This window comes from Hesperophylax consimilis, chromosome 22, assembly GCF_061612785.1.
Source record: "Hesperophylax consimilis isolate HC1 chromosome 22, BYU_Hcon_1.0, whole genome shotgun sequence".
Taxonomy (NCBI): domain Eukaryota; kingdom Metazoa; phylum Arthropoda; class Insecta; order Trichoptera; family Limnephilidae; genus Hesperophylax; species Hesperophylax consimilis.
Genome location: NC_142857.1, coordinates 24,012,881 through 24,040,838, shown reverse-complemented (window position 1 = coordinate 24,040,838; position 27,958 = coordinate 24,012,881). Strand labels below are relative to the sequence as shown.

At 36.2% G+C, this 27,958-nt stretch overlaps 2 protein-coding genes across 2 annotated transcripts in view; one reads left to right on the top strand and one right to left on the bottom strand.

Moving 5' to 3' along the window:
* Positions 1–1,195: 1,195 nt before the first annotated feature.
* On the bottom strand, positions 1,196–15,584 carry Mst85C. Its single transcript, XM_089645003.1, has 3 exons — positions 14,895–15,584; positions 10,356–10,589; positions 1,196–7,855 (listed from the first exon to the last, which is right to left on the bottom strand). The coding sequence occupies exons 1-3, from the start codon at positions 15,200–15,202 to the stop codon at positions 7,657–7,659; spliced, it is 741 nt and encodes a 246-aa protein (XP_089501129.1). The 5' UTR covers positions 15,203–15,584; the 3' UTR covers positions 1,196–7,656.
* Positions 15,585–16,395: 811 nt separating this feature from the next.
* Positions 16,396–27,958, top strand: part of LOC149413291 (nardilysin-like) — a 29,387-nt gene continuing 17,824 nt past the window's right edge. Inside the window, exons 1-9 of the mRNA XM_089644917.1 lie at positions 16,396–16,676; positions 17,446–17,746; positions 19,670–19,810; positions 20,484–20,652; positions 22,722–22,933; positions 24,434–24,604; positions 24,777–24,898; positions 25,095–25,215; positions 25,809–25,886. Of these exons, the coding sequence (XP_089501043.1) occupies positions 16,504–16,676; positions 17,446–17,746; positions 19,670–19,810; positions 20,484–20,652; positions 22,722–22,933; positions 24,434–24,604; positions 24,777–24,898; positions 25,095–25,215; positions 25,809–25,886 (1,488 nt within the window). The 5' untranslated portion in view covers positions 16,396–16,503. The remainder of the gene's footprint in view (positions 16,677–17,445; positions 17,747–19,669; positions 19,811–20,483; positions 20,653–22,721; positions 22,934–24,433; positions 24,605–24,776; positions 24,899–25,094; positions 25,216–25,808; positions 25,887–27,958) is intronic.

Sequence of the window (27,958 nt, the reverse complement as noted above, 5' to 3'; positions counted from 1 at the left end):
TAATTGGACACACAGTCTAATATCGTTTTTTCCTTTATTTTTTCGTCAACTGTGCGTCTCCTATTGCAGTGTGTGGCTAGCCCCAGAATTGACAAAAACATTCCACATGCAACAATGTCTGATGAATCCATCATTTCAATATTTATTTATATAAAACAATATGACTTTTATAGGATGGAGGAAGAATATACTCTCAGTTGACAGTTGACATAGACAAGTGACAGCGGCATAGTCACTTCTATGGGCGTATTCTATTCTATTCCTATTCCAATTATAAACGACGATCTAAAATATTACGGCATCGGCCTTTTCTTACCGCTTATTCCTATTATAAACGGGCCTTAAGTTGTTCAGGTAGAGGGTAGAGTCCAGCTTGTAATGCCAGCAGGAGCAGTATGAATATATTCAATAAAACAATGTATTACTTTTCCCCCTGAGTAAGTACTGTAGGAAAAGGAGTGACTGCTCACTTCTCTATTGTGCCAAATTATATATTTCCCACATGTGTTTAATAGTGATGATCATCCTTATCTTCTCACAGAATGCTGGAGTCATAGCAGAGTTAAACAAAGGACATTATTTTTAAATGCCTGAAACTTGAAGGCCGAAAACTGATAAAAATTAATTGCCTTGGTCTCAGCTTAAAGAAAGAAGATAAGAATTGATATTGTGATATAATGATACCAAAATATTGGTGACTGGATAAATCATCACAATGATAATTCATCACATCTTTAAAGAGTTATATAAAGTCATGGAAAGTGATGAAACAAAAACATTATTAACTGGGTTAAGTAGGTTTTAAAAGTGTGTTGAATTGTAACTGTGTTGAGTTATCATGGAACCCAAAATATTATACAGTACACAGATATGACAAGGCTATATATCAAAGATGTGCCATCATAAAAATGTGAGATAAGCAAATATATCAATCAGTAGTTTTTGAATCTACAGGATTGGTATTAGATCTTCGTCAAGTTCTGATAGCCTTGTTTTCTTCAATAATTTTCGACAGCCATCAAAATTCAGTTAAAATAATGTATGTATTAGGAATATTTATGAATAAGAAATAAAATAAATATTTAAGGCCAATTTTTTATTTCAAATTAAAGGAATCACAGGCAACAATGTGATACGATATAATTTTAGGATTCAAATGAAATCTAAAACACTACCAAAACAATTATCACAAAATTTCTAACACAAAAAAAAAAAATGTATATATTTTTTTGTTGTTTTTAAATTTATATCCCTAATAATGAAGAATTATTCGAGATACCACATTTATCTTGATTTGTTGATTAAAATTAAGTAAAAAAATTAACCATGGAAATATTTTATAGAGTAACAAATTTAGACGAAACATTACAAATGAATTCTAACTCACACAAAATTGATGAACCTAATGATATTAGTTGATGATTGGCTTTCATTAAGATGAAGTTAAAATCATGGTCCAACTTGACATGTCAGTTAATTTAGTTTTCTCTTTATAAAGACCCTCCACAAACACAGCACCCCTAAATATGACAGCTAAAATTCAGATTTCTAAAGGTGGTGAAAGACAAAACTTTGGGACGCACTTTAGAAGGCTTAGTTAATAAAACTGCATTAAAAACAATGGGAAACAAAATCAACATTATTGATAACATGTAGGCCGAGATATGCAAATATCTGGTACTCACATTGTGTACTTGCATCTCAATGTGCAAAGTGGAATATTCACTGACCTAAAGTTGTAAATTTATGTTTTTTATTAAGAAATTTATTCTTTTTTTGATGAAAATGCATGATATTTAAAAGTTAATAAGTAGTTTTACGATCTCCAAAAATGAAGTAATGAGCTTTCAAAGTGAACTTTGGTAAAACGTATACAATCGTGCCTCGTGATGTCTCAATTCTTAATTCGAATGGAGCTTGAATGCTGCGCCAGGTCATTGTACGTACCGTGACATCACATGCTTATCGGCCGGCAGTTCATCAACATTTTGATGTCTTATATCATCGGTACTATTTGGTATTTTCCAAAAATTCTAAAAGTGTTATCCTCAGCTTATTCTAATTAATATGATACACTGTAAACAACATGAAATTTCGTTGTAGGAGACAACATTGTGGGGACTTCACCATTTAGAATAAAATCCCATTTCGAGAATATTTCGTAAAAATAAATTCCCAGGAATTTACCATCACTGATTAACGCTGCAAAAAATTTGCCACGCACATTGATGCTGAAATGACGAAACCCGTGTCGCCGACAATCATCGTTGAATTCTCTAAATGTCGAAACTAGAATGCTTTCATAGCCTAATCCAACAACCAAACAGTCGCTGTAGCTGTCATTTTTATATCCTGTCATTCTATGTCGACTATTTTGTTCCTAGCATTGATCTTAAAGCACATGCAATGTTACAAAATGTCTCGAGTGGCGACAACCTTGTCAAGCTGGTCGCTAGAGACTGGTGTCGCCGAAGAGTTAACAAGTTTCGGCAATGAGCGCCTATGCGCAGATTTACAGCGGTGGTCGCACAGGATACTTGCATTTCCCTGTGATCAGCAAAACTGGAAAAAGTTTGGAGTGCTCTTGAACGAGAATTCAATATCATTTCAGGACCCATGCTTCAAAGATCTTATCTCTATTCAAGAGTATCTAAGCAGAAATTCAAAGCTTGTAAAATCATTTGTATTACAAAGACCTGCATTAAAAAAAAACTCTTTGTTGGTATTGACTTATGATAAAAAATATTTTTAAACTATGCATTAACCTAAAATATCGAACACTGCTCGATGAGATTTCGATGGGCAGTCTTTAAAACAAAGTTATTAATTAAAATTCAAACCGAAATATAATTTGGCAGATATTTTGTATTTATTAACAAACTTTGTAGGTACATTCTCTTTAATACTTACAAAAAAATCTTATAATAAAATATACAGGAGATGGCGAATAGACTCTATAAAACATCTATTTTGACAACTGAACTGAATTGCTAATAATGGATATATGAGACACCCAAACGCTGTAGAATTCTGAATCGACCAACCATCATCTCCCCCATCTCTTCCCTCTTTCACAGCACATTCGAGGGATGCCGTAGTCCCACTGGCTGTAGACATTTGGGAGCAGTTGGGACTGTTGTGCGGTATTCATATAATTTCTGTTGTTTACTAACAAGATCCTATTACCTGTAATTATTGTGAATCCACATCTCTCAAAAACATATTTCAGGCAACATCAGTATGAACTATGGAAATCAGAATAATGCAATGAATAATCAGTTTATTATTTCAAAAAACCAGAAAGAACAAGATTGCGAGTTATTATGTCGTAATGCATAGAATAAAGACGAAAACCAGAAGTGCCTTCAATATAAACAAATATGCCACTACCTTAGTACCTTTTGATTCTAGACCATTTAGCACGCTGTCTGTCTCTCTTATACATGCCTGAAATTATATATCGCCCCACCAGGCACTTGTGTTATTCTTTATTCTATGAAATAATGCAACATTTTTATGTGATTAATGTCTTGTTATTTTTGGGTCAGTTTAAAGTTATTTAGGGCCAGCTGTTTGACAAAATTTGAATAATTCATCAAATTTCAAAGTTAATTTCCAAGTTCCAATCCGAAAAATATCTTTGAAATTTGTTAATTGTTCAAATTCTGTCAAACAACTGGCCCTTAGTGTTATAAAGGTTGTTAGTTTCCACACTAAATATTCATTTTGTCATTAATGTACATAGTATTTTCACTTTATTCGTGAGGTCATTATTAACTAGGGTCATTTTCATGTTACATATTTGGGTGGTTATTGTCACCTGACTTAAATATTTTTACAGCATTTGTAGGTTCATTTTCAACATATTCACGTGGTAAATGTCACACTATCTATGTAGTAATTTTCACTCACTATTTGCAGTCATTTTCACAGCACTTGTGTGGTTCATTTCACATTTAAACAGCCTCTTATACAAACTGGGGAAACATAGATTAATGAATATGAATGAATTCACCCCGTGTAGTTTAACCCTTACACTTTGAATATTACTTCTACTTGGTTTGTTAAACACAAAATTACACACACTTTATTATGTATGGTACTGTCTAAATATTGGCTTTGACAAAATGTATTTATTGAATTTTCCTGCTGGCTCCTATGGGTTAATAATATTCCTTCCAAACAATAATTAATTAACATAGTTAATTCCTTAATTTCCACAATCGTATTTAACACTTACGCGGTAATGTATACACAGTAGAACCCCGTTAATTCAAACCAATTATTACACTAAATTCGATTTACGTGGAAATATATCATAGTTTTACGAATTTATTTAGAATATGCGAATTTAAAGGGCCGTCCACTAAAATTTGATTTACGCGGAAATGTGTGGTATTTTTACGAATTTACTTTGAATAACTGAACTTGAATGGCCGACCGCGGCTGCGAAAATTCGATTTACACGGGAATAATTCGTATTTTTACAAATTTACTCCAAAAATACTGCCCGAATTTGAAGGGGCGGCCGAGGAAATCGATTTATGAAAACTTAAAAAAAAAAAAATGATGTGGGAATTTGTCAATTCGAAATTTGATTTTTGACGTCCCGTGGATTTGAAATTAACGAGGTCCTACTGTAGTACTGTGTAGCCTTAACAAATTAGTGTAAAAGCTATTTTCTTGAGTAAGAAACAGGTTTATAAGAATTACTGATCTAAATACATAATATTTAAATTGTTTAGTACATAATATTAACACTTAAAAATATTATAAAACCCAACACTAAGGGTAAGGCTGATGGCGCCGGCGGACAATAGGATTATATGGCGTAATAGCTGTCCAGTGCAACCTTACCCTAACCTTCTATCCATTTTCTATCTACATGTTATACAAACTTATCTTAAAAGTACAGTCTTCCAACTCAAACCTTAACAATCCATTTTACAAGTTGTTGGCAACGGGCCAATAGAAAAATCTCCCTCAATGATTCTTACAAACATAGTTACTAGTTGTGTTCCAATTTTAGAATCACAGTATTACAACAATATTTTCGTCTGCCGTCGACTGCTTAAATTCAAAACAAGCTAGGTTAGGGAACTAATAGGACTGGGAACTAGGAAACTGATGGAGCTAATAAGACTACATTAACCGAACATTCAATCGTTGGAGGTGGAAAGCACCAATCGTCAATAGCAGTAGGAAATGTGATGAGAATGAAGAAACACCCATAGATGAATATCTATGGTGTCAATATTCCGCCTTGATGGGGAGAAGGTTCAGAAGATCTAGCACAGTGAAATCGATAGCTACAGATGATTTTATAGCGATTTCCCGAGCATGGTCGCCCTGCTGATAGCCATACCGATATTGATAATGCAATCAATAGGAAATCGATATACGCTGGCAAAACTGGGTGCATCTGTCTACGAAACGACATTTTTCATTTTCAAAATTCGTTTCTCCACCTGAACCAATGTAGCGCCATTGACCCAAACGGATCGAACTCACCGTATATACAACATCTTTCAATTTTAGAGCCTCGTTAGTTCAACTCCGTCCGTTAATAAGTAATTTTGCATAACAAACAACATTATTAAAACAGATGTGTATATTGACAGATAACTGAAGCTTATTTGAAACTACGGAGGCCGTGCCAAAAATTCGTCCATCGGCGGTCTTAACATTTCTTATCAATCGTTGACCGTGCTCGCAAACTGTATCGCTAACTGAAAGTAGCGTTTTATCGATCATCCGTGCTAAACCTCCAGATACCTAGCGAGTTAAATACAATTGCAGAACCAAAAACATAAGTAAACACCGAATGACAATGTTGGTGAACTTTGTGTAAGTGACTGTCAAATGAATAATGTGAAACAAGGGAGAGAGAATAATGACGCTTTGACCTCAGTTCTTAAGGGATTAATAATGATAATTAAGAAGATGATTAATTAAGATTTTTTTCTTGTTGTTTAACATAATCACACGATGACAATACAGAAGACAGGTCAATACTGTCCTGTTCCAGCTCCGTCAACAGCTTCGACCGCGCAGGACCGAACAGTGGGGCGATACAACAATTCAACCGTATTCAAACGCGGTGGCGGGGGTAAGCCACTGCCTTGCGGAGATAGCCTGCCTGTCTATCTATAGGACAATGTCTTGGTCTTTTGTCCTGTTCTCCAAACTTATGTTCACACTAGGACAGTATGTATGTTCGGAGTTGGGACAAGACAAGTATTGTTCTGTCCTCGTGTGAACTACGCATAAAGAAATCCGATTTAAACTTTATACTTAAGTTTTATAAAAACCTGTGTAAATATATAAGTGTATCGAGATGTGCGTAACAACCAGTGGTGGCTCGTGACTTTTGGGTGCACTAGAGTGCTAATATTTAAAAAAAAAAAAAACAATGGCATTATTGACGTTGTCGTAGCCGAAAAACGGTTTTTTCGTTTTTTTTTCAGTTTCTTGTATAAAGATGTTCAGGAAATCGGTGCAACACAGTGCCAAACTGAAATTTCCTGAAAATCTTCATACAAAAAACCGAATTTTCAAAAAAAAAATCATTTTGGTCAAATATGTCAATAACGTCGAATTTTTAAAATTTAGCACTCTATCACACTCAAAAACCAAGAGCCGCCACTAGTAACAACACATTTTGAACCTAAGAAAATCTCCCTGGTTAAAAGCAATCTGCAGCTAACTTCATTTGTATCATGGTCATAATTAAATTTTTGTATCAGAAGCAAAAGCTTGCAACGTCTTCGGTAAAAATATAAGATTTGAATTATTCATGTCAAACTGACAGTAAACTTCGTAGCAAATTATGAACTAGCACTCGACGAGAATTGCAAAAAAATCTTAACGCAATACATCCATTATTACTCCCTCATGAAAATCTTTACATGATCTCATCATTGCGACCATAGATAATAAAAAAAAAGGCAGATATGGCATGAAAGCGTTCCAACTGTCAATGCAGAGCTATGACAAACTGCAGACTATCAAAGTGGCCAGAAAGACTGGCGAGGCGTCGCTGTGTCACATCTGCATAAGTATGTGCGAACGAGACGAACCAAGAAACTACTCGATATGGACAGAAACTCGCTGAGGGAACTGGTAGGACTACTAACGGGACACTGCCATCTCAGGAGACACATGCAGATATTGGGAGTGAAAAACACCAATAGATGCAGGGAATGTGAGACTCCAATTCACCTATGGTGCCAATGTCCTGCCCTGGTGGAAACTAGGCTCAGATACCTGGGGAGACATACAGTAGAACCAGAAGACATAGCCACATACCCAATAACAACCCTGGTGAACTTTATTAAAGGGAGTGGGTGACTGTTAAAGGATTGAGGTAAAATGGGAGATAACACAATGGGCCTATGGCCTAAGTGATCACGGGAACTACGTTTAAACCGTCTGCGCTTTAAAAAAAAAAAATTGGGAGAACGATGTTGGCGACATGCAGTTTCACACTAATGGTTCATGGCCCATTTCCCTTGCTTTTATTATCTATGGCGTGAAATTTCGATGCCGAACATCCATAATAACTCCCTCATGAAAATGACTTTACTTTGCCATAGATATAAAAAAAAAAAAGATTATTAGCTACAAAACACAATCTACCTAAATTAGCATGTATTGTTACATCTCCATGTCCATGTTGGCGTAGGGAGGGGGGGTGTTGCAGTGGACCAGGACACTCCTGCGGCTGGTGGAGGGTTGGGTGGTGTCTTGGCCGTCTGCGTCGTCGGGGTTGTTGTTGGGGTCCTTGTCGGAGGGGCCCTGCATCAGGCGCTTGGGGGGCTGCCAGAGCACCAGAGACGTGCAGGGCTTTTCCAATCTAAAGAAAATACACAAATATTGGGTTGGATGGATAAGTAAGTTAAGTGGATAACGTAAAAATGCCGTCAAAAAGTCAGAGAATTTGAGTATTTCCGCTTCTCAATAAAATCCAAATAAATGGGATAATAAGTGATGAAATACGCTTTCAAATTTTGTTATTAAAAAACATTTATTTTTTAAAGTATTAAAATTTTTAAATCAAACATAAAAAGTTTTAAAAATGGCTAATCTTATGTATTTTCATCTAACACTGAACTTAAATTACCGATAACAAAAAAATACATATTTTACTATACAGATGTATTAAAAACATTATTGTCACCTCACATTTTTTGTAATTTCATATGATTTTAAATAATAAAAAAATTCAAAAAGTTTAATAAATTTTTCTCAAATTGCGGTTGGAACATTTGGTTTCATATAGGTGATTAACTTCTATATTTGAATGTAAAGCTTGGTCTTTTCTCTCTCTAACACTGTTTAGCTCATATTTCTAACTATAATGTTAACCTCTCAGACAAAGACTTTTATCTACTATGTGTTCCTTTGAGAACTGTCAAAACGTGATAATTTTTGTGTTATTTACGAGTTTTGCTAAAAGCTTCATAACTCAAGTTTTGGGAAACGTAGCCTCATTCTAAAAAATGTTTTGGAAAGATTATGAAATCCACTATCGCATTGTGTTATAATACGTAAATATTTGCGTTTCTAAATATACATTTTGTGAAAACGTCAAAAATATATAAAAATCGCTTACAATTATTTCAAAGCTTTGAAAAATGTACTTTTTTCTGAGTATCATAAAGAAATAACACTTTGTATATTGAAGAAATATAATTAAAAACTATTAGTCACCTCAAAATATTAACCGTCCAAACTAAAATATTTTTAATAAATTATTTAGAAACGCAATAAATTATGAACGAACAAGATGACAGATTCAATCGGCTTAGATAATGCAACTCTACATTCCATAGATATTCTTGAATACAGACGCGTAGCGTTATTCATTATCGATACTCTGTTTTTTAAATCATGGCAATCCGTATACTAGCGATGGAAATAAATCGATTTTTGTAAAATCTCGCGCGTTTACGTGAAAAGACGTTCTAATGTCTTGACCGCTATTATCATATTTACGTCTTTTGACGTTCTAATGTTCTGAGTGGTTAAGGGACACACAATGATTTTTTTTAATTTAATTTTTTATTTTTTTTTATTTAGGAAAACCAACAGATTTTTTTACATCTTTAAATAATAAACTTATAAATATAAAAAGAATTTGGCATTCTCAGACTATAAAAATATTACCATTCGTTATTTCGGCTACTGGCATTATACCTAGCTCTCTAATTAAAAATTTAGGCGTATTAGATCTATCAAAAAATTTATATATAAAGATGCAAAAGTCGGTCATTTTGAATACATGTAGGATAACAAAAGATTTTTTAAATATTTATGTTGAGGGATCAGTAGGATTTATAGGCCCTGTTAGAAGTTCTACCGAGCCGAACCCTCTGATATGAAAATATCTGGAGACGGTGAATTTTTTTTTCCCATTTGATATCTGGTGATTTGACGTGTTGTTGTTCTTGTATTGTTTTGTATTTATTTTACTTATACAATGCACTTACATAGTGTTGATTGACTAGCTGATCATTTGTGGAAAAGTGAGTGGAAGGGTTAAGTTTTTCCTTTGGGGAAGACTTAACCCGGACAACTAAATCGGAAGTTTAAAAAAAAAAAAAAAATACAAATAAAATCTAATGACAGGTTTTTACGTAAACATAAAATTATAACAACAAACTAAGGGTCCAGTACCCGTGGACAAAAAATACAAAATTGTAAAATATTAAATAAAATTATAATAACATAGGATATAAGAACAAAAATGCCGCCGACGGGAATTGAACCCGCACCTTCTGATGTCCGGTCAGGTGCTCTGGACCACTGAGCCACGTCGGCTTATTTCCTCACTTCAATCAACAATTACCGCTTATTATATTTTTTCACCTGTAAACAACCAACTTTATTTTTGTAGGAAAAGCTTTGTTAGTGCTAAATTTCCCACTAGATGGCGTACTTAAATATTTCACCAACAAATGTAGATATAATATATCTCGATGCCATCTGGTGGGAAATTTAGCACTAACAAAGCCTTTCGTACAAAAATAAAGTTGGTTGTTTACAGATGCAAAAATATAGTAAGCAGTAATTGTTGATTGAAGTACTAGTACAAAAAATATGTATTTCTAAGCCATGTTAATGCCATTTTTTTTAAATGTTAGTAATTGTAAATTAAGGCTGATGTAAGCGCAGTGAGTAAGATTAGGAAAGGGATGCTTAGATGGTTCGGACGAGTGTAATGAGAATATATAACACGAATATGAATGGTATAAGAAGTGGGGGACGCAGAACAAATGTGAACAAAATACTTGAGTTGGGCCGTGTTAAGAGTCAAGAAGTGTGTGCCAAGACAGAGTTAGTGTTAAAATTACCTCTGCAGCAAAGCTATGGGAATGATGGGTTCGCTCCGGATCCGCATCATCTCCTCACTGAGGACGAGGCGGTGCGCCCCCTTCAGCCGATCCGCGCTGCTCCCCATCTCCACCTCCATCCCGCTGCCGCCCTCACCCTCCACATCGCCCACCCTCTCACTGCTGTAGCCAGATATGTGCATTCCGTCAAAGTAGGCCGCCATCTTCTCCTCCGTGATCAGCTGCTTTGATGGGCTGGAATGAGATTAATGATAATAATAATTGAATGATTTGTACAGCGCCGTTTTTGGGAAAAATCACATCAAGGGCATTGTACAAATATTTTTTCCAAGGCTCTATTCTACTACTAACTACATTTTATTATTATTTTTATTTATTTAATGCCCACTGTTCATCTACGAACATTGAATAGAAAATAACTGAGGAAGTGCCCTAATAATATAGAGATAGAAAACAAATAAATTACTTATTAGCATTGCATAGTTGTACTCTTCTCTTGCCATCGCACATCCCTCATTTAGACAGAGACCAGAATAGTTTCATCGCCTACATTATTTTTTTTTAAAACTACGTAGTCAGTTAATTCCAATCGTCTCTCCAGTATTACGCGTGACGCCAATGTTGATAGTCCTTTTCTTTTGAACTTCAGTCAATAAAAAAACAGTACGAATATCTTTTCACAGATCAGTGAAAGTTTAGGAAGCAATTCCGAAGAACGTTTCGTCGAAGACCATTGAGTACTGTGTTGGCATCAACTCTCTCTATCTCTGCAATAACTATACATATCGTCTGTGGAGTACTGTGTTGGCATCAACTCTCTCTATCTCTGCAATAACTATACATATCGTCTGTGGAGTACTGTGTTGGCATCAACTCTCTCTATCTCTGCAATAACTATACATATCGTCTGTGGAGTACTGTGTTGGCATCAACTCTCTCTATCTCTGCAATAACTATACATATCGTCTGTGGAGTACTGTGTTGGCATCAACTCTCTCTATCTCTGCAATAACTATACATATCGTCTGTGGAGTACTGTGTTGGCATCAACTCTCTCTATCTCTGCAATAACTATACATATCGTCTGTGGAGTACTGTGTTGGCATCAACTCTCTCTATCTCTGCAATAACTATACATATCGTCTGTGGAGTACTGTGTTGGCATCAACTCTCTCTATCTCTGCAATAACTATACATATCGTCTGTGGAGTACTGTGTTGGCATCAACTCTCTCTATCTCTGCAATAACTATACATATCGTCTGTGGAGTACTGCGTTGGCATCAACTCTCTCTATCTCTGCAATAACTATACATATCGTCTGTGGAGTACTGTGTTGGCATCAACTCTCTCTATCTCTGCAATAACTATACATATCGTCTGTGGAGTACTGTGTTGGCATCAACTCTCTCTATCTCTGCAATAACTATACATATCGTCTGTGGAGTACTGTGTTGGCATCAACTCTCTCTATCTCTGCAATAACTATACATATCGCCGCTTTCACCTAAAAACCATTCATTATATTTTGCCATTTTTCTGGATTACAAAACATTACACAAAGTTTAAACAACAACAATTTTTTATTAAGTTGGTTCTTCAGCGACGAAATGTTTTCAAAATATCGAACAAAAAGAAAAACATTTGGTCGGGACCACAAAGTTTTTTTGTTTTTCATCGACCATGGAAAACAAAAACATTGTGGCCCTGCCCCAAAGTTTCCACAGACATTTCGGTCAGTTTCGGTAATATTGACGCTGGAGACCCGCCTTTAATGTAATCATTAAACCATTGTTCCAATGTAATAACAATGTCTGATGATAAAATAAATAAAACATGTGGTTTTCTTGAACTTTGTGGGATGCTTTATCCTCTTAGAGGTTTTGCCAATTGAAGTGATAAAATATTTTTACAGTCAGGAGTACAATTATATGCATTATGAATACAGTCAAACTTGGTTATTTTTTTCATTTTTTTTTATAGTGAATACCTCACAAGAGTCCCCCAACTGCTCCCGTCTGGAGCCAGTGAGACTATGGCATCCCCAATTGGGGGATGTTGTGAGGCTGAAGGTAAGTGGGGAAAGGAAAGAGGAAGGTGGGGAAGTACCTGGCTATTCAGATCTAGTCACTAAACACGGCTAAAGCCATTTGGAGCAATGTTTCAATTGTGAATGGTGGTCTTACACCAGGGCGATACTGGTAGTATCTCTGGAACGTGCCGCAAATATACTATATATTATTTTTTAATTAATTAATTGTGAAATAACACAAATTAATCAACTAAAATTTATTTGCGCACGCCGGGTCGAACCCGCGACCTTCGGAATGGCAGTCCAATGCGTTACCACTGGACTATGCCGGCCGTCATAACGAGCATGCGGGGACTGAATAAATTTGCTCCTTATAGCTGTTAATCATTATATGCAAAAAGGTTTTTTAAAAGTCGTATGTACCTACCTACCTGCCTGTACTATCAATATATTCGCAAAAGCATTTTGAAAATACGAGTAGGTATAACTATTAAAAAATAAATTAGAAAAATACACTTTTATTACTCAAATTTATAATCAATGATTGATTTCACTTTCATGCTTCTCAATGTCCTCTTCAAAACAATCAACGCGTTATAACTATCATCACCTGGTTCAAGGCTTCCAAGAAACATATCGCTAAACTGTATATCTTATTATCACTAGCTTGTGCGTACTGTACCTAACGCTTGTAAAATTGCACTTATTATAAATAACTAGCTTGCGGGATTGTTTTGGTTTTCGGCTGTAAAAATTGTCTTTGTCACAAACCAGTGATGCACAACCCGTGACCCCATTCTTGCAGCCCGCATGTAAATTTCATACGGCCTACTTGACTATAGAGAAAAATCCAAATGCTTTGGGTAATTCTTGAAAACCCTGGCTGAAAACATTTTTCGCAAAAAGTTTTGGTTAATTTACGCTGCATTTCCCTAAATGGAACCAAATTTGAAGAACCGTTTTGCACAAAACTCACTCACCACTCAATTAAAAAAAAAAATCAGCTTGTCGGTTGCGGCCTGTTTGAAAAATAATATAATAAGCAGTAATTGTCGATTGAAGTACTTGTACATATTGAATTATTTGGCGGATTGGGAATAAGCCGACGTAGCTCATTAGTCCAGAGCACCTGACCGGACATCAGAAGGTGCGGGTTCAATTCCCGTCGGCGGCATTTATTTTTTACTAGGGAGATATTTGGAATTTGTATGGATATTTCAGGCGAGTAATTAATGCTTATTATAATTTGTTATATTTATTGGTTTTTAAAACAAAATTGAGTTGTAATACAAAAGAAGACGTAAAAAAGAAACAATTTTGCGATGACGTTTGCAGATTTTATGATAATTTTATATTGTGCCCGATGGATAGTAATGGTTCACATAGCCGACAATCGTACCACAATCAGGTCCGAATGGGATAGGATATTTCCACCCCTTTGTTTGTTACTACTTCGAGAATAATTCTATGAAGATAAGCCTGAACTTAAATATCGTTTTGTAATTGCTCTTTATAGCCGTGATCTCGCTATTGCCGTGATCGTTATAACCAAGTTCGACTGTATTTGTAAACATATACATATTCATACTAATTGAATGGAGATGTATAAACTTGATTTTAAATGTATAAACTAGCTGAACCCAGCCACGCATTGTTGTGGCTCAGTTTGTCTGTACAGATAGAGAAATAATAGCGCGTGTTATTTTTACGTCTAACAGATGGTGCTGTTTTGTTTTGCTGATGACAACTATACAGGGTGTATCGGCACTAACCCGACAAACTTTAACCAGCTATTCCTTAGCACATTTGGAGTAAAAAATGTTATGGGCACTTTGCTGTCCGGTAGCATTTTTTTTTCAATTAAAAACAAAAAAATTAAAAATTTCCACACTACATCACTCTCATTGGCATTGCTTTTCGTGTTAAACAGCTGTTATAAGCAAGTATGTCGAAAAGCGTCTTCGCTCTTTCGCACACACTAAATAATAATAGTTAAAAATGAGACGAATGGTGCCGTGCCATTTCGTTGTGATTGTAAGTGTGCGCCAATATAGGTACACACATGCATTATTCAACGGAATTCGAATAAAATATGGCCAGATGGGTTTTCAAACTTTGATAAAGGATAAAACAGTGGTGACATGTGGTGAAAATATGAATAGTAAATTTTTTATTAAAAAAAAACGTTACCGGACAGCAAAGTGCACATAAGATTTTTTACTCCAAATATGCTAAGGAATAGCTGGTTAAAGTTTGTCGGGTACGTGCCGATACACCCTGTATAATATAGGTATATAAAAACACATGCGAATGCAAAGTTGTGTCAAAATTTCAAACCATCGGTGAAGAACTTTTGGAGATTTAAGTAATATCCAACCTTCCTCTTGCACTTCTACTTCGCCACCCACTCCCATAAGCCTCACAATATACCCCAATTAGAAAGGTCATAGTCTCCGGACATTAGTGACATAAATAATAAACAAACAAATGCATTAAATATGTACTCACATATTGGGATGGAGATCCGACTTTCTTTTACAGTGGAGGACATTTGTTTTTTTGTTTCTAGACTGCATATCGAATGGGGTCGCCGTAAACTCTACCACTCCGGGATGGGGCCCGTTCAGGCTCCAAGACATGTCCTGAATGTTCCAAGGGAGCCCAGTCGGCTGGGGCATCGCATGGGGAAACGAATTATTCTGCCTCTGAATAGAGTTGGAATTGTCGATATTAGAAAATCCAGTGCTATCTTTGGGCATAGACTTCTTATCTAAATCGGAGTATTGCTCCCACTGGTTGTCACTTGAGAGCGACATCTTATTCTCAATCTCTCATCAAAAGGAAACAATTTCAACGATAAAATGTCACAAAGTAAAAACACGTATATTAATATCCACTAGCACTGTTGATGAAAGTCTTCACGGCATGTATCAACGTTATAATGAGTCTTAACTATATTTTACCAATAGGCTAAGGTTTCAGTTTCAAAATTAAAATGTCACAAGAAAAGACGTATTTTTAAAATCCATCAGCACTGATGATTAAGTTTTTACGAGCCGTATCAACGTTATAATACACCTATTTACCCCTTTTTGGATAGTATTTTTTTAAAATCACCGAATTGGATTGTTTTAACTCCTTTCTCATCTCGAAGAAAAGAAAACAAATTACAAATCGAGACCACACTCCGAACAAAAACAATACACACGAGTAAAAGTGACCCTATCAAAAGTCTACTTGTCTTTACTGTCAAACGAAAAATTAATTTCCCGATATTTCTAGAAAACTCCAGTAAGTAGATACTATGTATATTTTTAATTTGTTTTTGGCTTTCACCCAGAGCGATCTCGGAATCTCAAGTAATAAATTTGCGATAAGCTACGAAACCAAATATAATGTGGACAAAAAAAATTACGCAAATAAAAATATTTATAATGATTAGTGAAAAAAAATAATATCCCGTTCCAAAAGTTGACAATAACCGTATTGTTAATAATGTGGTCTTAAAGAGGCATTCGATTGTTGTATAAAATTTTGCACATTAAATAACGGATTAGGTGTTATTAATTATAATTTTATACTGAAGATACTTTTTGAAAAGAGAAACCGCATAAGAGTCCCAATTGTTCCCAACCGTCTGGAGACAGTGAAAATATATCCACCCCAATTGGAGTATGTTGTGCAGCTGAAGGCGATGGGGAGGGGAAGGAGATGGGAAGAGGAAGGTGAGGGAGTACCTGACTATTTTGATCTGGTCAACACGGCCAAAGCCATTTCAAGCAACGTTTCAATTCGGAATTGTGGTCTTACACCAGGGTGATAATGAGAGTATTTTCCACTCTGGATGCTGTCAAAATAAATTTCACCAAGACTGATTAATATATCGGCCATAATAAATAATAAAAAAAGTATTGTCCAAAAAACCGAGCCGAAAAAAATCCCTATTTTTCAGATCAAATTTGAATGTTGCCATTCCCAAATGAGAGTTTTTTAACTTTTCGAAATTAAACGTCAAAAAATTCTTCACAATATTCACCTGTCTTTACTAAACACTTGCACAAATTATCCATATTGGCGTTCCATTTTTGGACGGTTATTGAAAACAAAAGGTCTCGCAATGCCGAAAGCCAGTCCATCCTTCAAAATCGGCTCATCGAAAGCTAAAAAATCACCACGTCCCCCCAAAATGCAAAACCGGCAAGAAAATCTCAATCCACAAAATCTGTTGAAACAGAAAATTGAAGTATTAAAGAGTCCTATTAAATCGGAATCCGACAAGAAGGAATACAAGTAAGAATTAATTAACATAAAAATATATTTTATAAACCGCTAAAAACAAATGTATGGTACTGTCAATGTGCTGCACCGTTGTAACCTCTCTTTCTGTTTTGGTCCTGCAGCTGAGAGCTCCGTTGTAACCTCTAATTCTGGTATGTATCGATTGATACCAAGATGTAACATGTAAAATCGCTTTCATCGCCGCAGTTTTCTTTCCGGTAAATATTTACCTACGACTACCGTTTTTACTACTACAAAAAAATGCCCCTTTAATAACGCCTGCTCGCGTCCCCTTTAGAGTTATATCCCAGTTTTCAAGTAGTTTGTGGGCTACGCTAGGTTTGTATAGACTGGTTTGTGATTTAATTCTACCTAATCCAATCTAACCTAACATGTACGGAATATTTTCTCAAACGGTAGTCGTAGGTAAATAATTACTTTCTTTCCATATATAGGACCATATTATTTGAAAATTTTTGAGGTTTTTTCTAATTTGATTTTTATTATTTTTAGGTATCAAAGGGTTATTTTTTATTAGTTATGAAAAAACTTAAACCTACCTAACAAACAATTTTAATTTTAAAAATATATTAACATGCCAAAAAAAAGCTTCTTTTTAGTATCGCTTCTCAAGCGATACTCAAAATACGGTGCGATTTGTTTGACAACATCAAGAGATATTAATTTTTTTTATTTATGTTCCTCAGGAGGCGCTCTGGTATTGAAAGGGTTAAATGAGTCCTCCATTATTATGTGTTAAGTTGCAAATTATTATTTTTAGGGTTATTCGTTTGAAGAATGGTCTCCGCGCTCTTTTGATCAGCGATTTGAACTCCTTGAAGGAGAAATGTGGCGAAGTGAGGTCAATGCTACACGAATGTGATGAGGTCAAGAACGATGGACAGTGGATGGATGGAGTCTACAGCGGCAGTGACAGTGAAAGCGATGGCAGCTCCCTCGAAGAAAGCGATACGGGTGAAAGCGTAGATGAAGAGGAAACTGATGAAAATGAAGAGGACATTGAAGATAATGAAGGTAGAAGACATGCGAATAGACAAATGGATTCCGGAGATGAAAAAATGGTAAGCATCATTGTGTTTTTTTGGTATAGGTTACGAATTCCGCTTCACGGTAAATATGGAATGTTTACTTTGAATTAATACTTGAATTTAGTTATATTATTACTAAAAGTTACTATAAATGTTGGGGAACCTTTAATAACACCTGCTCGCGTCCCCTTTAGAGTTATATCCCAGTTTTCAAGTAGTTTGTAGGCTACGCTAGGTTTCTATAGACTGGTTTGTGATTTAATTCTAATACGATATTATGAATATAATCCAACTCTTGATATGAACATAGTCGCCGTCGGCTGCGACTATAACGGCGCCGCATACTAATTGACATATCGCGTAAGTGACTTAATAAACGAAATTAAAATTAAAAGTGCGTATTTTTCCGTCTCCCCCGACATAGTAAATCATGTTTTGAATTAATAAAGCTAAATCCATTTATTTGAAAGTGAAATATTGCATATTAGGAGTGAAGCGGAATAAGAGAAAAATAATGTTTTTTTTTCTCGTGAATTTGGCTAAAGAGTTGCGAAATTTGAAGAACACAAGTTACAAGCAATATAAATTGTTGTTTTTACTTTATAGAATTCAAGAATTCCTAACCTTTTTGAGGGTAAGAGATACTTTTCGTCTTAATTTACAAGGATCGGCTTCTAAAAAGCATCTTATAAGAATTTTAACTAACCTTAAAATTTCACATCAATAACAATGGCCGCTAAGTGAACAATCGATTTTAGTTTTAAGGAAATAACTATTAAAATGATTATTTTCCATTTCCGGAAACTGAAATACTTACTTCTCATTATTATCTAACTGATACAAAGTGTTTTTTTTTAATGCATATTAACCGTGACCAACTGTTCTGTTTATTTATCTAATTTTTATTTCTTATTTTTTAGTTATTCACTTTAAAAGACAAAATATCGTTAAATACATACAAAAACTTACTAATTTGAATATTTTCATTCATATTTAAACAGTATGTTAGGAAACTGCAATTATTGAAATTACTATGTATTATTCACAATCGCAATTAGGATCGACCAAATTTTGGTTGGCGATTGACCGATCCCGATCGACTAAGATGTAACGTGTGAAAAATTCTGTTCGGCAGCTGCTGAAAAACAAGCGATCCGTTTGATACAATTCTTCTGCAATCTTAAGTAGACCTGAGATGATCAATTTAAATTGTCAATATTTACAACAATTTAAGTAATTTATACGATTGACAATAATTGCTAATTGATCATCTACTGAGCAATTGATAATCGGAGACTTTGGAATGATGTTTATTTTGATTGAGCACTTGTTGATTGACGCAGCTATCTATATATGTATTTTATTTTTTATTTATTTATTTAACGCCCAGAGGGCTTTTACATGGTTGGTAGTATAATTTTAATTTGACAGATACTTTGAAACATAAAAAATAAGAATAAAATTACATTTGATAAAAGCTATGCAACAAGTCATACAAACACAAGAAACAAAAACAGAAAATTACAGCTATTTGTAGGTTTACATGATGTGTTTAGGAGTATTGTTGAAATAAATGTTTTAAATGATCCACAAAACTTGCCAAGTTGGTATTGAATATGTTTAAATGAACAATATAGAACAATTAAATGAATATATAATTCTGTTTCATTGCGGAATGAAATTTGTTTGCTTGTAATTGCATAATATCGCGACTGTCCCGAGTTAATGGAAATAAAATCAAAAGACTATCACTGTATTTGCACATATTTCTGCAGATGTCCACAAACAACTGGGGTGAAAGTATTGACAAGTCGATCGAAGTTCTGATTGAATTGCTCTTCAATACACATTTTCAACGACGTAAGCGCACATTTCCGTCTCATTCTCCGGACCCCATTAAGAACGCAAATAACAGGTACGGCCATGTATTGTATTGATGTGTTTGTTGAATTCCAGGCAGCCTGCGCCCTGACTACCGGAGTGGGCAGTTTCAGCGACCCCGAGCACATCCAGGGTCTGGCACACTTTGTGGAGCACATGCTATTCATGGGGAGCAAGAAGTTCCCCAAGGAGAATGACTTTGATTCTTTTATTAAGGTATGTGACATGCTTTATTTTCCATTACTAAAAAAATAAATTTAACATCCAAATTTGACTATAAATTTTTATAGCCGGTTGTTCAACATTTGACATCGTCGTAAATCAACACTCAGCGCCATTTTGAATACTTTCATATTTGGAAGTTCCCCGTCAACCGCCGATTTTCGACCTGTCAGTATTGGTTAATTTTTGATGACTGTTACGCTTGACGGCTGGATCAACAGCTGATCAAACAACCAACATAAAGTAAAGATTAAGTATCTATGGTTGATAAAGGTTGAGTATCTATGGTTGATAAAGGTTGAGTATCTATGGTTGATAAAGGTTGAGTATCTATGGTTGATAAAGGTTGAGTATCTATGGTTGATAAAGGTTGAGTATCTATGGTTGATAAGGAATGTCGAAGTATTCAAAATGATGCTGATAATCGTTTTAAAGTCAAATGCGATGGTTAATCAAAGTGCTGACCTTTATTATTCATAATATGAATTCATATTATGCTTTTAAAGTTTACCTAGTATTATGCAGAACACTTTAAAATGCAGGTATGTTGTATAATATGTAAAGTTGTGAATTGCGATCTTCGTATTACCGGAGTGCAGTTTGGTTTCTTCAATCTTTAGATACCTGATATTGACTTTTTTGATATTTTGAAGTATTTCTATTGTAGAAAAAAGGCGGGTCCGACAATGCTCAGACGGACTGCGAGAACACCACCTTCCACTTTGAGATCCAGGAGAACTTCCTAGAGAAGGGCATGGACAAGTTCAGCCAGTTCTTCGTGGCGCCGCTCATGAGGCAGGAGGCCATGCAGAGAGAGAGGGAGGCCATTGAATCAGGTACCTACATATATTATTATAGAACACCACCTTCCACTTTGAGATCCAGGAGAACTTCCTAGAGAAGGGCATGGACAAGTTCAGCCAGTTCTTCGTGGCGCCGCTCATGAGGCAGGAGGCCATGCAGAGAGAGAGGGAGGCCATTGAATCAGGTACCTACATATATTATTATAGAACACCACCTTCCACTTTGAGATCCAGGAGAACTTCCTAGAGAAGGGCATGGACAAGTTCAGCCAGTTCTTCGTGGCGCCGCTCATGAGGCAGGAGGCCATGCAGAGAGAGAGGGAGGCCATTGAATCAGGTACCTACATATATTATTGGCATTTTGTAACAGTACAAACCATTTCCACAACAACTCTCTAAAATGAAGAATCATGTCTGTCGTCCACATCATCACTATGTACATCCCAAGGTGGGATTTGGCCTTCCCCACAAATGCTCTCCACTGGCTGCGGTCTCTCGCTATTAGCCTCCGGTTCTCTGTCCTTACCATTCTGCTCAAATCCTCTTCCACTCGGTCAATCCTCCTCTTCCGCGGCTGCCCCTGGGCGGCTCCCACTATTGGTAGTGTTCTGTCATCTGGCATTCTTTCCACATGTCCAGCCCATCGCATTCTTGGATGGTTTGAAACTCGACTATCATGGAGAGCATTAATTTCTATGTTCCAAATGGTTACCTCCTGTACACTCACGTGTTTCACCTCAAAGCCTGCAGAACTAACTTGCCAATGGTCATGCCGGTGGGTAGAGCTATTTTGCTGTTAAATACAATCACTTTCGATATTAACATTTAACGCAATAAAGCAGAGTTTAAACGGCAAGCTTTATTGGGGCTCGTACAAAACTGGCTTTTAATATGTTCTGTCTATTTCTTTTTTCTTTACACTGATTATTAATGTTTTTAAACATCATTTTGTAATTATCACTTTTTATAATGATAAACTAATGTTTATAAGACAAGGTTTTTTATGCATAGCATAAAGGATATAAAATTATTAATAATAATAATAATAAATTTATTTCACATAAAAATCATACAATAAAACATGCAGAAACTTTGACTAGCCAACTAGGAATGGATCCTGTTTTAGGCCAGTCAAATTGACAAGTTTAGTTCATATTATAATTTAGTACTTAATATAAAACAAAACCGGTAAAGTAAATAACAGCCAGATAGTAGTAATAAAAAGACAGATCACCACAGGAGTTGTAAGGTAGAAAAAATGGGAAGGGTAGTTTATAAGTTTATAATATAGTTGGATGATTAGAAAATAATCAATAGCATTGATAAATAAAGTACAGATTAATACAGAATTGACAATTGTGTTCAGAGGTGATAAACATGTGTTTTTGTATTGAATGGACTTTAAAAAATTATGTATCAGTGTTTTGACAATAATGTACATATATATTTTTTATAATGAGATTATCTATTGATCAACATATCTTCACTTTTTACCCTCCCTAAATCAAGGAGCCAGTCGTTGACCAATTTGCGCAAAACATTTGTGAATGATATTAAATAATTTAGGTCCTAAGTACGAGAATTGCCGTTGCCCAAGGGACGTCGTGGTTTTTATTGGGACTATTGGATTATTCCTTGAAAGTCGGGTGTCAATAATTTGTCTCCTGAAATATCCATGTGCGGGTTCAATTCCCGTCGGCAGGATTTATTTTCAATTTATATGAATATTTCAGGAGACTAATTATTGCTTATAATGATTTGTTATTTTTAAAAATTTTTTTTTTAAAAAGAAAGACAAACATTCCCGGGTTACGAATAACCTGACAATATTTGAAAATCTCCTACTACCACCAAAGTAAGCTGAAAATGTTGCTTGTGTTGTGATTTGTGATGCAGGACTTAGCCAGCCGAGGAATTGAACACACTACGCCTCGGTGGGACACAAACGCGATGTCAACTCGGCCACCGACCGGTCAATGTTATGGAATTCTTTGGGACCTACGGAATCTAACAATTGTCCATACTCAATTCTATTTTTGAGTTCAACTTACTGTAATGTATACTATCTGAATTACAATGAAATCGTTTACCATTTTTTCCAGAGTTTGCCCTAGCCCTGCCCTCGGACGAGCACAGACACGACCAGCTGCTTGGGCAGCTCCTGCCCGCGGGTCACCCTGCGCGCACCTTCATGTGGGGCAACCTGAAGAGCCTGAGTGCCCCTGTGGGGCCCGAGGACCCCGCACTACACGCCGCTGCCCACGAGTTCCGCAAGAGGCACTACAGCGCACATAGGATGACAGTCGCCGTTCAGGTAATTCAAACACCTTTACATGCAAAATTAGCTGATCCCATAGAAACGTGCTTTCAGCCATGTGTACTAATCTATCCATTCTGAAAGGTAGGGATCCACAATTAATAACAAACTGACAGTCTATATCGCGTTCTGAGATACTTTGAACACGTTGCTAGCCAAACTGAGAACTCAAACTTGGAAAAGGTCATGGGCAAATTCTCTGTTACTGTGATTTATTTTTGGGGTATATACCGTGTTCTTCCTCCTTTAGCCAGAGTTTCGGGCAGCGTCACAGTGTTCATTATCAGGGCAGATGTGTAGGTTGTAGTGAAGTGCGTGTTTGTAGAAGCGATGACGTGTGGCTTGAGTTAATCCTCAGCCGGTATTTCAGTATAATTAGTATATAATTATTAATGTGGTTTTTGGTGTTTAGTTTCGGTGTAGCCGTCTGTAATACTGAAATTCAGGCCCTAAGAGAATTGACATGCGCAACACAATATCGTTTCTACATACATGAACATACACTACAACACAATCTACACATCTGTCCTGGGGCTCTATTCCTGAATCGAGGGCGCTCGTAATCGCCGTTGAAAGTACGTACGTTGGTCGTCGTTGCTATTCCTGAAATTGGTCGAAGGTACATACTTCGACGCCAAACGTCAAAAGTCATTCCACCCAACAACTACTGGGTATAACCAGTAGAAACAGGGCAACGAGTGGTAGGTTGTTGGCGTTTCTATGGAATTGGCTGTCAAAATCTAGTCTAGCTGTCAATTTTTGTTTTACCGCGCGAACGTTCGGACCCGCAAAGAGGTAAAAATTTCCCACTTACTAAGTCTTTATCGGAGCTTACAAGCTCAATTAAGAGTTGCTTTTGGCAATTTGTAATATGTCCCGCAACCATTTCTGTTTTGAATAACGAATAACTGTTGTCTGTTTGACAGTCACACCATAGAAATCCCAAAAACATCAGGAACATAGACAATATTCACAGGGGTGCAAATATAATCATCTCTTCTACCAACTTCGACCGTTCGACGCTCAAGAATACGTAAAATTGAAACATTCGAAAAAGTTAGTCGCGACGACTAGTAGTTTTTCACTCGAAGACGGCGCATACGAAAACGATTGATTGTTTAACTCCAGAATCGCAGGCCTGGTGGTAGACACTAACGCTGTTCGAAACGTTGGCTAAAGATGGAGGAAGTGCAACACCACTTAATACCCCAAAAATAAATCACAATGTTACTTTTGGCCGTGCAAATCTCAAATCATTTCAGAAGCTGTATTATTTATTGTGCAATTATGGAGGACTTAAATAGCAGTGAATTGAACTCGCGATGCCTGGGTGCAAACCTGATGCAAAATCGCCCACTGGCATTGAGCGAACGCTCAGTTTAGTAAATCCTTGCCTTTACTTTGGAATCTTTCGCCAAAGGTAAATTTTAACTTAACTCTTACCATCGCTCAGTTTTATTGGCTAAAGCGGTCATAACTGTTAAAATATATTTATAGGCTCGTCTCCCCTTGGATACCCTGGAGAAGTATGTTGTGACCACGTTTGGGCTGATTCCCAACAACGGGCAGCCTGCCGATGACTTCTCGGCACACGCCTTCAAGCCAGAGGACATCACCAAGGAGTTCAACTCTATATACTACATCAAACCAATCAGCCAAGTCACCGAGGTAATAGTTATTTTCACAAACAAGACAGTGTTATTGCTGCAATTATCATTTTTGCTGGCCATTTTTTCATTGGTATAAATCTGTAAATGATTTTGTAATTCTTTGCTTTCCACAAATTTTTCTTGAAAAAAGAGTGCGATGCTTAAAAACTTTTAATGGTTTCCTGTTTCAGTTAAATCTGACATGGTGCATGAGGTCGTTCTTGGGAGAGTACAAGAGCAAGCCGCATCAGTACGTGTCTTGGATCCTGGGACACGAGGGAGCTGATAGTCTGCTCTCACATTTGAGGAAAAAGTAAGTCAAACGTAGGGCGGCTGGAACTTAAGCTTACCCACTCAGCTGTCGCATGTGATCCATTCATCCATTGTTACTCTCCATTTTAATTACAAATGACTGAATCTTTTTCTGTTTCACATCTTTCATTTGAGAGTTGTTATATGGTCTTCAATGATTCAAAATTAAATGTTTAATTTTTTTTTATCTCTTTTAGAGTATGGGCTCTTGAAATATATACCGGGAATTCTGAATCAGGAATAGACCACACGTCTCTTCTCTGCTTCTTCACTGTCACCATCGTCCTGACGCAGGAGGGTCTCAAACACTGGCGTGAAGTAAGTGCCTCCCTTTTTATTCTAAACATGATCTCATATCCAAACACATTAAATAACTAGTTAATGGATAGATCACAGATAGTGATATGTTGAGATAGTTGAGTTTAGGAGATTGTATGTTAATGTAATAATATGTAAAGGTAGACTGAATGCTGTAGGAATGAGTTCTCTGAGACATGTGTGTGGTGAAACTGAATGACCGTGTTAAAAATGTGGACATCTTGAAAGAATGCATGAAAAGCGACCGTAATGGTTAAGATTAAAAAAGGGATGCTTTGATGATTTTGGGCTTGTGGAGCAGATGAACGAAGAAAAAAGTGTAAGGAGAATATATAACGCGGAAGTTAATGGTAGAAGAAATAGAGGACACCCTAAAGTGAGTCAAAAACTTGAGTCGGGTCAAGTCAAGAGTCAGAATTACAGAAGAGTTTGTATGAGACGATATTTGATTGTAAATGAAGCAAGTAGTGTGTGTCGAGACATAGTTGTGTGGTGGTCCACCCTCTGCTTACCCCTACGGAATGGGGTTATAGTTAGTTAGTTTCATGAAACAATCAAAACGTCTTGATAATAGTAACGTGTTTGTATTTCAGGTGCTGGACGATGTCTTTGCATACATCAATATGCTGAGGAAACAGTGCCCCAATGAAAGAATATTCAAAGAAATCCAGGTATGTCTCTATCAGACGATTATTTAATTTTTCTTTTTCTTCAAAGTCTATTTACTTATCGCCTCGCTTACTAACTTGTTTTTTTGTGAACAACTCCTGTGGTCTCATAAAAATCGTTGTCTCCCTTATAATCCAAGCGATGACCGTAAAAATCCCATCCCATAGGCCACATGAAAAAAATTAGTACTGGGCTTTAACCCCAAATAAGATTAGTTAAAAAAACGCATTCATCCAGATTTCGGCCCGGGAGGAGTCCTGGAAAGCGACAACTTCCGGTGTCATTTTTGGGATGAAAATATCCGATGTGCCACACGAATGAAATCGATGTCAGAATTTAGATAAAAATTCCCTGTTTACGAATATGTCGTTCGGCCGAGGAGAACCTTGTGGTCTACGCGATTATTCGAGCGAAAAATACCTTTATTCTAGCGAAATTTTTAAATTACCCGCATAAGGAGCATCAGCTTGGTGAGCGGTGAGTGCCAGCAGATGGCCGCGGCCGCCCCTTGTCAGCACCGGCACTCACCGCTCACCAAGCCGATGCTCCTTACGCGGGTAATTTAAAAATGTGACTTATGGCATAATTACCAATGTAAATGACATTGTAAATTATTTACTGTAATTTATAGCAAGTTACAGAAGTCGTTAATGCCGTCAGTTTTTGACAGGTCTAATCGCGTCCGCGCGAACTTACAGCCTTCTCACAGTTTTTGAAATCAGTTTTTTTTTTTTGATTTCTGTATGAAATCGTACCGAAACTCGCCAATGCGAGTCGCTAAAAATTAATAGACAGGTTTTCGTCAGATTTTTATTCCTATAAAAACTTGCATTTTTATTATTTGAATTAAAATCTGATTGAGATAAGTTGATAAGCCTTTCTCAAATTATTTCCCGAAAACAATGTTAACCTTTCCGGGAGTATGGACGCGAATGAACGACGGTGCACACTTTCGCCAAAGGAGTATGGACGGCTATGGACGACAGGGGTCGCATATTCATATTCGATGCATATTCTGTAAATATGCATCGTATTGCTATCTATGGGCATATTCCTGTGACTTTATAACAATTTTAAACATTTTACATCATTATCGACAGAGATATCGGCTGTTATTTATTTTGCATACTATCATAAAATTTAATCAAAAAATATATATCTTTATTTATGTAAAAAAAACTCTCTCCCCAGAGCACAGCCAGAATTACGTAACTTACCCCCGGAAAGGTTAAAAATAACACAAGAAAATCCAAATAAGCACTACGAAAACTAATATGAATGGAAAGAAAATTTTATGATTTTGAAGAATTTTTTGAAAATTTTTGCAAATGAGCAACCTACTTTTTCATTAGCGGTTCTTTTTTTTGTTTTTTCATTAACCCCACACATCTTTGGGTTTGCTGTGTGGAGGGTCTTTTTAAGGAAAAGAAGGAGAGGAAGTTCTGGGAAGGAAAAAGGTATGAGGGGTGGGTAGGAATCTAGGGATCAGGGTGTCCAGGAGTGACAGATGTATGATGTGTCTCTTCCGCTGCAGCGCAGCAGGTGATGGGTCGAGAGAGACTGGTTGTAGAGATGCTCCAAGGGTCTCCCCAAACCAGCCTCTTCTGATCCGGCACGCCACCCGATGAATCCTTTCTAACCTCAATGTTTCTGCTTCTAACGTGACGTATTTGAATTCGAAATCGGTTGCTACCATTTGTGTTAAGGCGATGCCATACGTAGTAATGCAAAATCATGTGTTTTTGGTTTGAAAATTTGGTCGCCTAGAAATTTTTCAGATGCTTTAATTAAATACTGCGAGTAGAATACATCTTGGCCTTTGAAATAATCGAGTATTTTTTAAAAAAGCCTTTTTATAAGCCCAGAAAAAAATAATGTATAAGCCTATGAAAACTGCTTTAAAGTTCAAAATCTCCTACTTACGAACCCATTTTCAGTTATGATTTTATTGTATAATGTGGCAAATTAAGTTATTTATAAAATGATTGAAAAAAAAAGAAATATTTAGGCCTGAACATCCACAAAATAAAATAAAAGGCACTTTTTGGCCATGTTTTTTTATTGCATAAATCAA

Coding starts and splice junctions, on each gene's coding strand:
- Mst85C (XM_089645003.1), bottom strand. CDS start 15,202: ATGTCGCTCTCAAGTGACAACCAGTGGGAGCAATACTCCGATTTAGAT. Junction 10,590..14,894: donor TCGGATCTCCATCCCAATAT/GTGAGTACATAT, acceptor ATCTCATTCCAG/CCCATCAAAGCAGCTGATCA. Junction 7,856..10,355: donor CCCATAGCTTTGCTGCAGAG/GTAATTTTAACA, acceptor TATTTTCTTTAG/ATTGGAAAAGCCCTGCACGT.